This window comes from Leguminivora glycinivorella, chromosome 26 (assembly GCF_023078275.1).
Source record: "Leguminivora glycinivorella isolate SPB_JAAS2020 chromosome 26, LegGlyc_1.1, whole genome shotgun sequence".
NCBI lineage: Eukaryota > Metazoa > Arthropoda > Insecta > Lepidoptera > Tortricidae > Leguminivora > Leguminivora glycinivorella.
In genome coordinates this window covers 2,152,460-2,165,696 of record NC_062996.1, presented here as the reverse complement: position 1 = coordinate 2,165,696, position 13,237 = coordinate 2,152,460, and the positions used below count along the sequence as shown (strand labels likewise).

General features: G+C 38.4%; 1 protein-coding gene across 9 annotated transcripts in view; it reads right to left on the bottom strand.

The window, feature by feature from the left end:
* LOC125239775 (zinc finger protein 62 homolog) overlaps window positions 1-13,237 on the bottom strand; it is a 44,413-nt gene extending 31,176 nt beyond the window's left edge. For 8 of the 9 annotated variants that reach the window (XM_048147457.1, XM_048147453.1, XM_048147452.1 and 5 more), the window contains exons 1-4: window positions 12,979-13,237; window positions 11,809-11,965; window positions 10,784-10,900; window positions 9,822-9,995 (exon numbers count right to left, since the gene is read on the bottom strand). In XM_048147457.1, coding sequence (XP_048003414.1) covers window positions 9,822-9,995; window positions 10,784-10,900; window positions 11,809-11,965; window positions 12,979-13,131 — 601 coding nt within the window. In that variant the 5' untranslated portion in view covers window positions 13,132-13,237. Of the gene's footprint in view, window positions 1-5,765; window positions 6,907-9,821; window positions 9,996-10,783; window positions 10,901-11,808; window positions 11,966-12,978 lie in introns of those variants that run through there. The other variant, XM_048147451.1, reaches the window with a different exon arrangement.

Here is a 13,237-nt window from a genome sequence, read left to right as displayed (position 1 = left end):
TAAGCTTAGGCGGATTAGCAAACACTAGATCGCAGTCGGGACATTTGCACGAGTTCGGTCTGTGGTACCTCGCTAGATGACCCCTATAGGACGGCGTGCTCCTGAACGCTTGGCCGCAGTACACGCATATCACATTATTATTAGAATGGCTTTCGTTCATGTGTTCTAAAAGTTTTACAAAATACCTAAAAGCTACATTGGGGCAGAGAGGACAGGCCATATTATCCTTAGCTATTTTAAAAGGTTGGACTATGTCCATCATTAATTTATTGTGTTTCGTTTGGTGGTCCGATACTAAATGGTCTGACAGAGCGTTTAGATCGGTTACTGACATGCAGCATAACTTGCAAGCTAAGGAACTAATATCTACTTTGATTATGGCATCTTTTCCTTTGATTGATTTCATGGCTACCCCCTCAGGGTCACAATAGGTGTGTTTAGTGAGAGTATGTGTTTTGATTGGTTCAAATTCTGGATGATTTTTTGCGCAATAGAAGCAGCGAAACCTATTCATGTAAAATTTGAAAGGTGTGGCTGTGGACATGTTTAGGATACACGAAATGCTCTCTCGTCTGAGCTTGGCTATTCTTTTCTTTTCTGATGTATCGAAATTTTGTGTTTTCGCTTTAGTTATGATATTTGGTTCTTCTTTAATGTTTACTTGCTCGTCGTATTTATTATAATCGTAGTTATGAACTAGCTGTTTATGTAACATCAGTCCCTTTTTCTTGTTAAACATTTCAGAGCACAGCTCACATTGCAAATTGTTTGAATGTGAAGCAACATGAGCGTTAAGGATTTCCATTTCAGTAAAATTCTCTTTACAAATTGGACAGCTAAGGTCTATTAATTTGAATTGTACTATATACATTTCTACATGCCTATTGTATTTTAACTCATGCTTCGTTATTAGATGATTAACAAGGTTGTCTAGATTTTGTAAGTTTTCCTCACAAAGTTCACAACTCGTATTTGAGACGTCTATTTTTAGATCGTCTTTTGGCCGTAACTTGTCTAAGAAGTGCTTTATATGATTTTTATCGTGAGATTTAGAGTGTTTAAGGAGCTCCTCGCTCAGAAGGCCCTTGGATCTACAATAGCAACACGTAATGGAGTTCCATTTCCATCGGAAAGGTATGACGCTCGAGTTGCTAAAAAGCGTTTCCAGATTTTGCCGCCTCGCCGTTTCGCAGGCCTTTTTGTGCGTTTCATCTGAAAACAAATTGTTCCTTTGTATGTTCGGATTACTGTATCACTATTTTCTAATTTACATTTGGTTGGTTTATGATATCATAAATGCCCCAGGTTATGTGTCTATTAGAGGTGGTTCGATTTCATTCATGACTTCATTTAAAGTAATTCTTAAATTACCTACTTACTTCAGTCATTACGTAAATTTAACACGAATGAAAGTAAATTGAACGAGATACAAGAGAATATCGAGCAGAGGCCTATAAAAAGTACACAATATGATTAAATAAATCGACTTTTAATACTATAAATTTAATATTTTAGCTTGTTTATTATGCGAAGCCATATGCACTCGCAAATTCTTCTTCCAATAAAAACTCTTGCCACAAACATCGCAATGGAAATCTCTTTCCCCAATATGTTTCACCATATGAATCTTAAGCAGAATATTGTCGAAAAACTTATGATTACAAACTGTGCATTGAACGTTTTTCTCCTCCATATGTGTGCGTCTTATGTGGTTTCTCATAAAGGAGTTTTTGACAAACATTTTACCGCAAAAAGTGCATTTATGGCCTATGTCGTGAGCTTGGATTAGGTGTTTTTGTCTCTCGTATTCGGAGGGGAATTTTTCAGGGCACTTATGGCAGGGGACCTCTCGGACACCGTGTGTTTTTGCCCTATGACTCTTCAACTTTAAAGCCGAGTTTAATTCTATATTACAATCGGAACATTTGAAGACTTTAGGACCGTGTATTCTAGCTATGTGCATGGTTAGAATCGCTTCGCTAGCGAAAACCGCCCCGCAATTCGAACAAAGATGAGTTTTAGCTGAATGCTCTTGATTCATATGCTTTAGAAGTATATTAAAATAAGAAAATGATTCGGGACAGAGAGGACACCCCATATTATACTTCTCAAGTCTAAAAAGCTGCATAATTCCAGATACATTTTTGTCGTAATTAGCTTTATGATTCATGATTAAATGATCGACTAATAAATCAAAATCTGTGAACGGCTCAAAACAAATTCTACAAGATAATGATGATATATCAAGTTTTATACACAAATTGACACCTTTTAATGATTTAGGACATTTTCGCTCTAGATCATAAAAAGGATGTTCCATAAGCGTGTGTGTTCGCATGTCTTCATGTTCGTTAAAGTCTTTCGAACAGTGAAAACATGTGAATCTGTTCTGATAGTACTTGAAAGGTATCGCCGTGGTCATATTTAGAATGCAAGCGATATTCTCTCTATTCCTTTTGGCTATAGCGTTCCTCTCGCGCAGTCTTTTCCTTTGCGTTTCAATTTCGCAGTCTTCTAAATCTTCGAATGGTGTTAAGGCGTCTTCGGATGTGATGTAAGAGTTTCTTGCTCGCAAGCCGGACAGGATTCTAGAGCACTTTCGTTCGGAGGAGCCGTGGGTGTTGATGAGATGTAGGCGGAGCAAGCTAGAGGTACGGAAGCAGCGCTCGCATTTAACGCACTGGTAGCCGGCACGTCTGTGGTATATCCTACAGTGAGCCATCAGTTCTGACTTCTTGTTAAAGCTTCTATCACACTGCTCGCAGGGGAGTAACTTCTCCATATGGTTCTTTCTGACGTGCATCACTAAATTACGGAAGTATTCAAACGTTTTGCCGCACTCGGTGCATTTGAGATCTACTAATCTATATGCAGATAAAGACATCGGGACTTGCTTATCATAATTCAAACCGTGTTTCGTATTTAAATGGGATATTATATCGTCTAAGTTATTAAATGGTTCATCGCATAGTTCACAGGTTATACTCGAAATGTCTAATTTAACTTCTACAGTGCCAAACTTTTGGTTTATCAAAGACTTGTGTTTGACATTGCACGGGCCGTGTGATTTGGTGTGTTTAAGGAACTCCTTGTAGTCGGGGTACTTGTCCCCGCAGTAGAAGCAGCCGTACTGGCTGCCGCTCCTGAACGGTACAACGGAGGTGTTGTTGAAAAGCGTGACGAGGTTATGCCGCCTGCGCTCGGTGGCACTCGGCCCGCCGATTGACCGCTGTTTTATATCTGAAACGATATATACAACGTGTCAATCGGGGGCTAACACGCTTTGCAATACATTTGATACTTTTTCGACTAGGATCTGCCTATTTTTGACGAAAAATAGGCAATAGGTCGGGCATGCTTTGTTCTTAGCTTCGTCCAAATGATCCATACTAACATTATAAATGGGAAAGTGTGTGTGTCTGTTTGTTTGTCCGTCTTTCACGGCAAAACGGAGCGACTAATTGTCGTGATTTTTTAAGTGGAGATAGTTTAAGGGATGGAGAGTAACATAGGCTGTTTTTTGTCTCTTTCTAACGCGAGCGAAGCCGCGGGAATAAGCTAGTCTTTAATAAAATGCTTATTTGATGTATAATAAAAATAAATAAGTTTATTTACAGCCATGGTCAAATTTATGGCGACCAATATAAATTACTAAAGCTAAGTGTATTAAATAAATGACTAGAATACTTAAATGTGCACAGGATTAATATGCTTATTATGTCTAGCCATATGCGTCCGCAGGCTTTTACGCCAGAAAAATCTTTCACCGCAAATATCACAATGGAAATTCTTCTCGCCGCTATGTTTCACCATGTGGCGTCGCAGAAGAATGTTGTTGAAAAACTTCATGTTACATATGGAGCATTCTACGTTTTTCTCCTTTAAGTGCGTTCGTCTAATATGGTCCCTCATGAAGGAATTCCTAGTGAATAATTTACCACAATAAGAACACTTGTGGCCCGAATCGTGAGCTTCGATCAAATGTTTTTGTCTAAGATATTGTGTTGAAAAACTTTCAGAGCATTTAGGACATTTAGCGGCTTTGACTCCATGAGCTTTGGCCATATGCATATACAGTCTAGAAGGTATATTACATTCGGCGCCACAAATGTTACACTTAAACCTGCCGTCCCTGTGGTGACGCCAAATGTGAACACGAAGATTTTGGTCCCGCCTAAACGTTTGACCGCAATACACGCAGATAATATTATTGTTGGTATGTTTGTTGTTCACGTGTTTTAAAAGAGTGCCAAAGAATCTGAATATTTCGCCTGGGCAATGTGGGCAGGCCATATGGTCTTTAATGAGTCTGTAAGGCTGCAAGCAGGTCGTTATTGACTTGTCGTAATTCGCGTTATGCTTTAAAATTAGATGGTCGATGAGTGTGTCGAGGTCCGGTAGAGACTCGAAGCATAGTTTACACGCAAGGGCAGAGATATCTATTTTGACGCACGCTACAGATTCCCTACACTTCCTAATGCATTTTTGTTTGACATCGCATGTAGGGTGTTCTATTATAGTATGTTGTCTCATTAAGTCCGAATCGGGAAAATCTTTGGAACAATAGAAGCAGTTGAACTTGTTTTTATAGAAATTAAATGGAATGGCTGTGGACATGTTGATGATTATGACAATGTTCTCCCTGATTTGTTTCACGCTCGGTCTTTTGACTGGGTCTTCGTAATTCTGATCCAGGTCCATCGGGTCGTAGTCTTTTTTCCTAACGTCTATGCTGTAAAGCTCTTCCTCTCCCTTGCACTTTCTTACGTGCATCCTAAGACCCTGCTTTGTGTGGAACTCTTTGAAACAGCTGTCACATTGTAGAGAGCCGTCGTCAGGGTGTTCGACCTCCATATGCTTCTGTTTCAACGCCGCTGACGGCAGTTTTAACTGACAGATACTACATCTAGTTAAATGACGATTGTTCCTATGTTTTCTAAGGATATTTAGAGAGCTAAAACTTAAAGGACACAGTTCGCATTGGTAACCGCCCTCTCTATGATAGTTCTTCATATGAGAGAAGAGATCGCGTTTTTTGTTAAACTTCTGCTCGCACTTATCACAGATGAGACAGTTTTTAGGATGACTATTATTAACATGGGAGACTAAATAACCGAAATACGCGAATTTTTCGTCACAAGCTAAACAGCTAAGATCGACTAGTCTATACTCTTCTATGGCCATTTCTACGTCACGGTCGTATTCTAACTTATGTTTAATAAATAGATGAGTTATAATATCGTCTAAAGTGGGGAAAGGCTCGTTGCAAATTTCGCATGAGATATCAGATATGTCGATTTTAATTTCCATATTTTGGCCTCCTTTCAAGACCTTTAAAGAGTGATCATTTGTGGAGCAGCGTCCGTGCGACTTGGTATGTTTCCGGAGCGCGGGGTATTCGGCAATGTCCTTGCTGCAGTAAAAGCAGAGGTATTTGCCCCTCCACTTGAAGGGAACGATGGAGGTGTTGTTGAACAACAGCGCGAGGTTGTTGCGTCGTCGCATCGAGGACGATTCGCAGCCCTTGTATTTCCGCGGTTTTACATCTGAAAAGAAATTCGCCACTGTAAATGTACCCGTGTTAGACAAACTAAAACACTCGAAATTTTAAAAAATGGTGCAATTTCAAACTACTAGGGTACATTTAAAGTGCTTCGATTTCGTATGGGATGTGATTGTGTGGATTCAAAAACGCGTGGAGCATAACATAATTTAATGTTTCGTTTGTATAAAGATCCTTATAAAAATATATTTGATATCAATAACTTAAATACACGTAAAGATGTCCTACTACTTTAAAAAAAATCTACGCATCGATGGACTCGGGATGATGTACTCTCATGTGCAACTTCAAACTGTTATTTTGAACAAACGCTTGGCTGCATAGCGCGCACACATATCTCTTATCATTGCTGTGTATGCGCATATGGTCTCTCAAAGTCTGCTTCCTAGCGTACGATTTCTTGCAAATTTCACACTGATGGACTCTCTCCCCGAAATGTTTGACCATGTGCTTCTGAACGTGAGTTTTGGAGAAAAACTTCTGGTCGCACATCGTGCACGAGTAATTTTTCTCTCGTAAATGTACTTCTTTGATATGGACTTGCATTTTGCTCTCGATTTCAAACGCCTTGTGGCATAACGGGCAATTGAATGTGGGGATCTCTAAATTGTGGATAGAGTGGTGATGTCTTTTGCGTAGCATGTAGCTCGGGAAGGTTTCATCGCAGTAGAAGCATTTGCAGACTTTCCCCTTGTTATGAACTTTGGTTTCGTGATTAATTCTTAAGGTTAGAGAATCAAAGGTCTCTGAACACATGGTGCATTTGAATCCAGAGCCGTGGCTGAGAACGTGGCACCTAAGACGGTTTTGCGACAAAAATCCTTTGCCGCAGAGTTCGCAAATGTAGTTTCCGAAATGTAGATTCATATGTTCGTTGAGTTTGATAAAGTATTGGAACTCTTCTTTACAAATAGCGCATTGGAAAGAGGTGGAACTGCTTTCTAGTTTGTACGGGATCAAGCCGTAGCATCCGGTTTGTTCGGTGAATGTTTTATTATGGGTTGAGGTGAGATGAGTTAAGAGCGAGGTAAGGTCGTCTAATTTAGAGTTACAGAGTTTACATTCGATGTCAGTGACGTCAATTTTGACTTTTTCGTCTCTCCTTAGGTAAGAAACGGCCGCTTTGATGTTAGATCTCTTGTGTTCGTCGCGGGTGTGGTCTTTTAAGGAGTCTGTGCTTTTAAAAGTCTTGTGGCAGTAGAAGCAGAGGTAGTGCTGCCTCTGCCACTTGAAGGGGAGGACGGTGGAGGTCTCTAGCACTAGGGCGGCGTTGGCCTTCATGAGCCGGTTGCGTTTGGTGGCCGAGATTGGCTCATCGCTCGGTACTACGGCCCGTTTCTTACCTAAAAAGTGAAATAACTGTCAAAATTGACGACTGCTGTCTGAGAGCTTAGATATATCGGTAAGTTGACTGTTGTTTAGAGACGTGTAAAATACGTTTTTGTATATCGAATATAGGTTTAGTTGGTATGTAAAATAGATATTTCGATGAAGACAGCGATGACCAAGCGGTCGAAGTGCAACCTCAGTTTAATTCAAAGATATAAGTTTCATTCGTACTTCGGTGGCGATAACGGAATCAAAACATTAACACAATACAGAACGATATTACAAAAACAACGGGTCTTTAGTAGCTCAGCTACAGGGATTACCATAAAAGAATAAATAAGGGTTTCTCTTGTACTTTTTTGGTACGGAACCCTAAGAACGGAGTTTTTATAACATCATTCTGTTAATAACGAGTGATTTGACACAATTTAAGCGATTAAATAAAGGCCTCCTTATACTCTCGCGATCTCTTTTGCACATGAATTACGTCAAGAATCGAAACGTCCTAAAGGCAAGACAGGCCTTGAATTGAATATACCCGACACCTATGCCTTAACAAGTATGATGTTTAAAAACGACCCTACAGACTATACTTCATTGGGGTCAACACCACACCACAGTACCGCATTTGGCAAGCTTGTCTTAATTCTACTGGTTTAAGGTCACGGAGCGAAATCACCGTTGATTCGTCATTCAATGAATGAAATACCTGGGTCCTATTTGTAAACGAGAGGCCTTTCCAAAAAATAATACAGAATGGTCCAAAATTAATACTTCTATTTTACTGCGGCAAGAATTTAAAGATTTAATCGTATGTTGTAAGAAATGTACAGTATTAAAATGTCTATAAACATTATGCCAACTTTTGGACCATTTTGTAAATGCTAAGTGCCAGTTACACTAACTACCAAAAGATTTTTTTTTTTTTTCTATTGGGGACACCTTACACGGATCAACTTAGTCCCAAACTAAGCAAAGCTTGTACTATGGGTGCTAAGCGACGATATATATACTTAAATACATAGAAAACATCCATGACTCAGGAACAAATATCTGTGTTCATCACACAAATAAATGCCCTTACCGGGATTCGAACCCAGGACCGCGGCTTAGCAGGCAGGGTAACTACCGACTGAGCCAGACCGGTCGTCACTTGTTGTTTGACATAACGATTTTTATACCATCTACAGAACTGCTACACTGTCATAAATATCAGTAGTTGGTGAAACTGGCTTCGTGTGTCAAATCACTAAGCAGTAAACATGTGCGTTTGAAAACCTTCCTGTTGCCATTAGGTATAAAATAAAACATGCCATTTGAAACATCCATACTGATGATTGGTGCACTATTGAACATGCTTGTGAAGATGGTCCTGAGTGGGTTCGACTCCCAGTAGGTATCTATTTGTCATGACACTCATGACTCATGAGCACACATTTGTTCCTGGGTCATGGATATTTCGTATGTATTTAAGTTTTTGTATATTATTGCCAACATCCGGGCTTATACTAATATTAAAAATGGGAAAGTATGTGTGTCTGTTTGTTTGTCCGTCTTTCACGGCAGAACGGAGCGAGGAATTGACTTGATTTTTTAAGTGGATATAGTTGAAGGGATGGAGAGTGTCATAGGCTACTTTTTGTCTCTTTCTAACCCCCCACTTCCCTAAAATGGGGGGTGCACGTTTGTATGGAGTATTCCACAAATTTTCGAATTTAAGGGCGAAGCCGCGGACAGAAGTTAGTATAATTATAAATAAGTGTGTCTGTTCTGTCTTCACACTGTAACTACTGAATCAATTTTGATGGAATTTGGTATAAAGCAGAGTTTTGGGTTATATAAAATAATTTTAGCTTCTGAGTCAGAACCAAAACTAGTATCAAAGAAGTCAAAGGTATAAAAACTAAAGAAATGAAATAAACAAAAAGAAAAAAAATTGTCTCACCTCACACTAATTTTTTTGTTTATCATATGGTAACAATAAGGTTTTCAAACATAAGCTTCTTGAGAATGTGTTGTTAATTTTGTGAAAGATTAAAGAATTAGTAAAGTTGTACCCAATTGTGGTATGCTTTATTTTTAACGTTATTTCGTAATCAGGATATATTTATGGCAGTTTTCAACTGTCGTCACAAGAAATGAACACAATAAATGTGACTTTTACAGACAGACGCTATAGGACCTATCAGAATCTCTATTGGAACTTCAGACAAACTAGTCTCCATTGCACATAATCTAGAAATATCACCATACCACACCATAACCTATTATAATAATGTGCCTTATATGGCTTAGTCAAACTTTGCTCTATGGTGCATATATGTCCAGATAATGTAGGTATTGATTTTAATTTAAAGAAATAACGCGAGCATTGCTCTCGACTGGAAACCGCAAAATACAAGCCGTGGCCCCGGGCGCCCAGTCCACTCATGGAAGCGGTCAGTCGAAAATGAGCTACGAGCGGCTGGTTTGAGCTGGAGCGAGGCCACGAGGGTCGCTGAAGATAGGAAGGCGTGGCGCGAGCTTGTGAAGGCCCTTTGCACCTCTGGGGTGCCTTAGGACTACAACACAACAACTACATACTATCCCTCTTATTAATAAACGTTCACTAAGTTATCAAGCCAATAAAGTTCGTTTGTCCCTTTCTATCACACCAATACATCGGAATGAGACAAACAAAATTTATCGGCTTGATAACTTTAGAGAAAGTTTATGAATAAGGGGGTATAAATTTAACAAAGTCTCTTCCCTCTGGCTGTCTGTCTATTTGTCCCTATGGATACTTAAAACTTTAAGATTTAAGAAGATTTATATTTAAAGTTTGATAAAAAATATTTCATTTCTACTTTTCAAGTGTTCATCAATAGAATTTTGTTCACACAAAGTTATCAACACACCCTCTCGAGCGACACAAACAGTTACAACCTACCTTTAGCAACAGCTTTCTTCGGCTTTTCTTCAGTCTTGGCCACCTTAGCCTTCTTCTCGGGCTTGGCTGCGGACTTCTTGGGCCGGCCTCGCTTGCCCTTCACCGCTAGGGTGGACACTGTGATGTCTTCGGAGACGGAGGCCTCAGCATAGTCTTCGTTTTTGAGGAGCTCCTCTGGAAGTTATACTTGAGATGTAGTAAGTGAAAAATCAAATCCGGTCTGTGGGAATTAAAATTGTTTATTTTGGACCCATTAAAAATCTATAAAACTTGTTAGTATAGACTTAATATCCTAAGGATAATTCTACAACTATACTTAATAATAAAATTAACTAAACTAACTAAACATGTATGCAACATGTACTTAATACTACTTATCTCTTATACAAATATAATTTTTTAAAGAGCAAAATAAATCTCTAAATTCCTCAAAATGTAGGTAAGCAGAAAATGTACAGTTTTCTGTAGAAATTCATGTAAAAAGGACTCAAAACAGAGGTGAGTACTTGATTTTTTTTCTGTTTGTACTCTTATGAGACTACCTGGTCAGTCCACAAACCAGCTTCAGACGAAAAGTTACTAGAGAACCACCGATTTTATTACCTTTTATTGATTTTATTGGTTTTTCTAATAAAGCTTTTTTTTAATTAGCTTCATGATGAGATGAGGCCAAAGTAGTAACTAAATACTTATCACGATAGAGGCAGACCATAAACAAAATGGCGGGACAACCAAGACGCATTTAAATTATGCATATTAATGAAACCATATGCAATTACGGAATATACCATTATGAATTATGCATATTAAGGCGGTGGCTCAAGATAGAAAGGCGTAGAAGGATCTTGGGGTGCCCTAGGACAATAAACAACAACAATGAAACCAAAATGATTGGAGGGTGGAACGGAACAGCCCAACGCTCAGGCAGTTGTTGCTATGATTGAATTGGAGTTGTAACTCACCTTCAACGAAATCCGCATCTTCCTCCAGATACTCAACTTCGCCACCATCGTCACCTCCGGTCTCTTCCTCGAGATCCATCACATGTTCAGTCTTCATCTGTGTCTGGTACAGCAGCACTGAAAATTACAGCCTTGTAAGTCAGTTTTTTATTTTATTAAGTTAATGTCAATGCTAACATTTTGATATTAGAAGTGGAATTCTCTTAATGTATCTCGCGGCTGGCCGATTTCTCACAGGTCATACAACAATCCTCATAGACATTTTTTTAGTAACATAGTAGTAAAAACTTGTAACCAGGTCCTGGAGGAAGTGATATCGACCCAAACTATCAACGAATGTAAGAACAAGTTCGACCTTTTTCTTGCACCCTGTATGTTTTTTCCAAAATTTGTAAACACCAATTTTCATAAATTAAAAATTGAAGGATGGTCTCCTAAGACAACTTTCACGTAGCAGCACAGCGTCTGGTAGCTCCCCTCACTGACCCACTATCAAAATACTCCCTGTATAGGCATTATCAGTTACTACAACTGCCTGCCTGCTTTACAAATAATAAATAAAATATTTAAATAAATAATAATAATAATAAATAAATATTATAGGACATTCTTACACAGATTGACTGAGGCCCACGGTAAGCTCAAGAAGGCTTGTGTTGTGGGTACTCAGACAACGATATATATAATATATAAATACATATATACTTAGAAAACATCCATGACTCAGGAACAAATATCTGTGCTCATCACACAAATAAATGCCCTTACCGGGATTCGAACCCGGAACCGCGGCGTAGCAGGCAGGGTCACTACCGACTGCGCCAGACCGGTTGTCAAATAAAATATTTGCAGTTTTACAATTTACAAATCTTCTGTAAAATCTAGAACCAAAGTGGAGGCCGTCTAGGCTGACCAAGTCCATATTTTAACTTAATAATTCACTGACATTCTTCTCTCCACATACATATAAAGATGCCATGGTGACCTTCCTACTCTTCCAAGATTAGTTTTTATATTGTTTATACCTTTTGGCCTAAACTCCCCGCGACCGACCATGTCCACAAACTTCTTCTCAGACTCCAGCACCTGCTTCTTGAAGTTGCAGGCGTCCCGCAGTCGCGTGATGCACACCTCGCATATCAGTCGGTTGGAGCCGTTCGGGCCCGTCGGGTGTTGAGATATCTGAATCAAGTAAGAATACCAATTTAACTCATTGATTCAAAAATATACAGAAAGAATAAGATACAAATGTCTGACAAAGAGAAATAAATTCATAAGATTTAAGATCAACAAATAGAAAATCTGCTTTAAAATGTGTTTATATATATTATACAATACAATACAATACAATACAAATACTCTTTATTGCACACCTCAATACACGAAACAACATAGCAAGTATAAACAACAACTTAAGAGGTAAAACAAGAGGCGGTCTTATCGCTAAAGAGCGATCTCTTCCAGACAACCAAGGTAGTGGAGAATAATTATAGAGCACATCTAATTAAGTTTTTTTTAAAACAAAATAACTTATTTCAATCAAGCTGTGGTGCTATACACCCTGTTTTTATTGAATTTCGTTAACTTTAAGGGATGGTTCTTTAGATCAAATACATTTAATTTCTCTAGAAAGTAGCATCTTAACTCTTACGGTTATAGAGTTATTCAAAAAAAGAAAAATAATTACTGAAGTTGTGTTACGAATTTAACTAAAAGTGATATACAGGCTGGTTCCTGATAAGGAACCTAACATGTCGAATTTAATGGAAAACAAAAAAAAACATGGTGTATTCACACACAAATAAGTCAAACTTATAACTTTATTTAGGTTAATTAAAATACATAATTAATTTTGAATTGTTAACACAACACTAAAACAACTTAGGTTATAAAGTTATAAAAAATTTGTTGTCCTTGATTTCAATGCTCATTGGAATTAATAATTGCAGAATGAAAAGTATACGTTTTTATTCTCCATACATATTGTTGTAGTCCTAAGGCACCCCAGAGGTGCAAAATACTTTGCACCGTACATATTACATGCGCAAAAATTACTTTTTCTACATTTAATTCCCATGCAGAGACAAACAAAGCTTTGGCTGGCACACCCCATGTCCAGTTCAAAGACAAAAGAATGACAAACTATGAAACGGATATTGGGCGTCTAAGTGCAAATAAGAAGACTAGAAACTTACACTAATATCAAAGCATTCCAGCAACATATCAGCGTAAATTTCTGTTTCACTCATCCAACTATATTCCGATCCAAGGTCCTTGTAGCATCCCTCAGAAAGACAACACCGGCACAAGCCGGGGCTTTCTTTTACTACAATTTCATCGAAATCCATTTTCGTAACACTAATAGAACATAGTAAGATTACAAATAACAGTTTTAAACCCTTAAAATTACTACAAAACGCAAAGCGTCGATAATTTCACAGCCCACCCGCCATT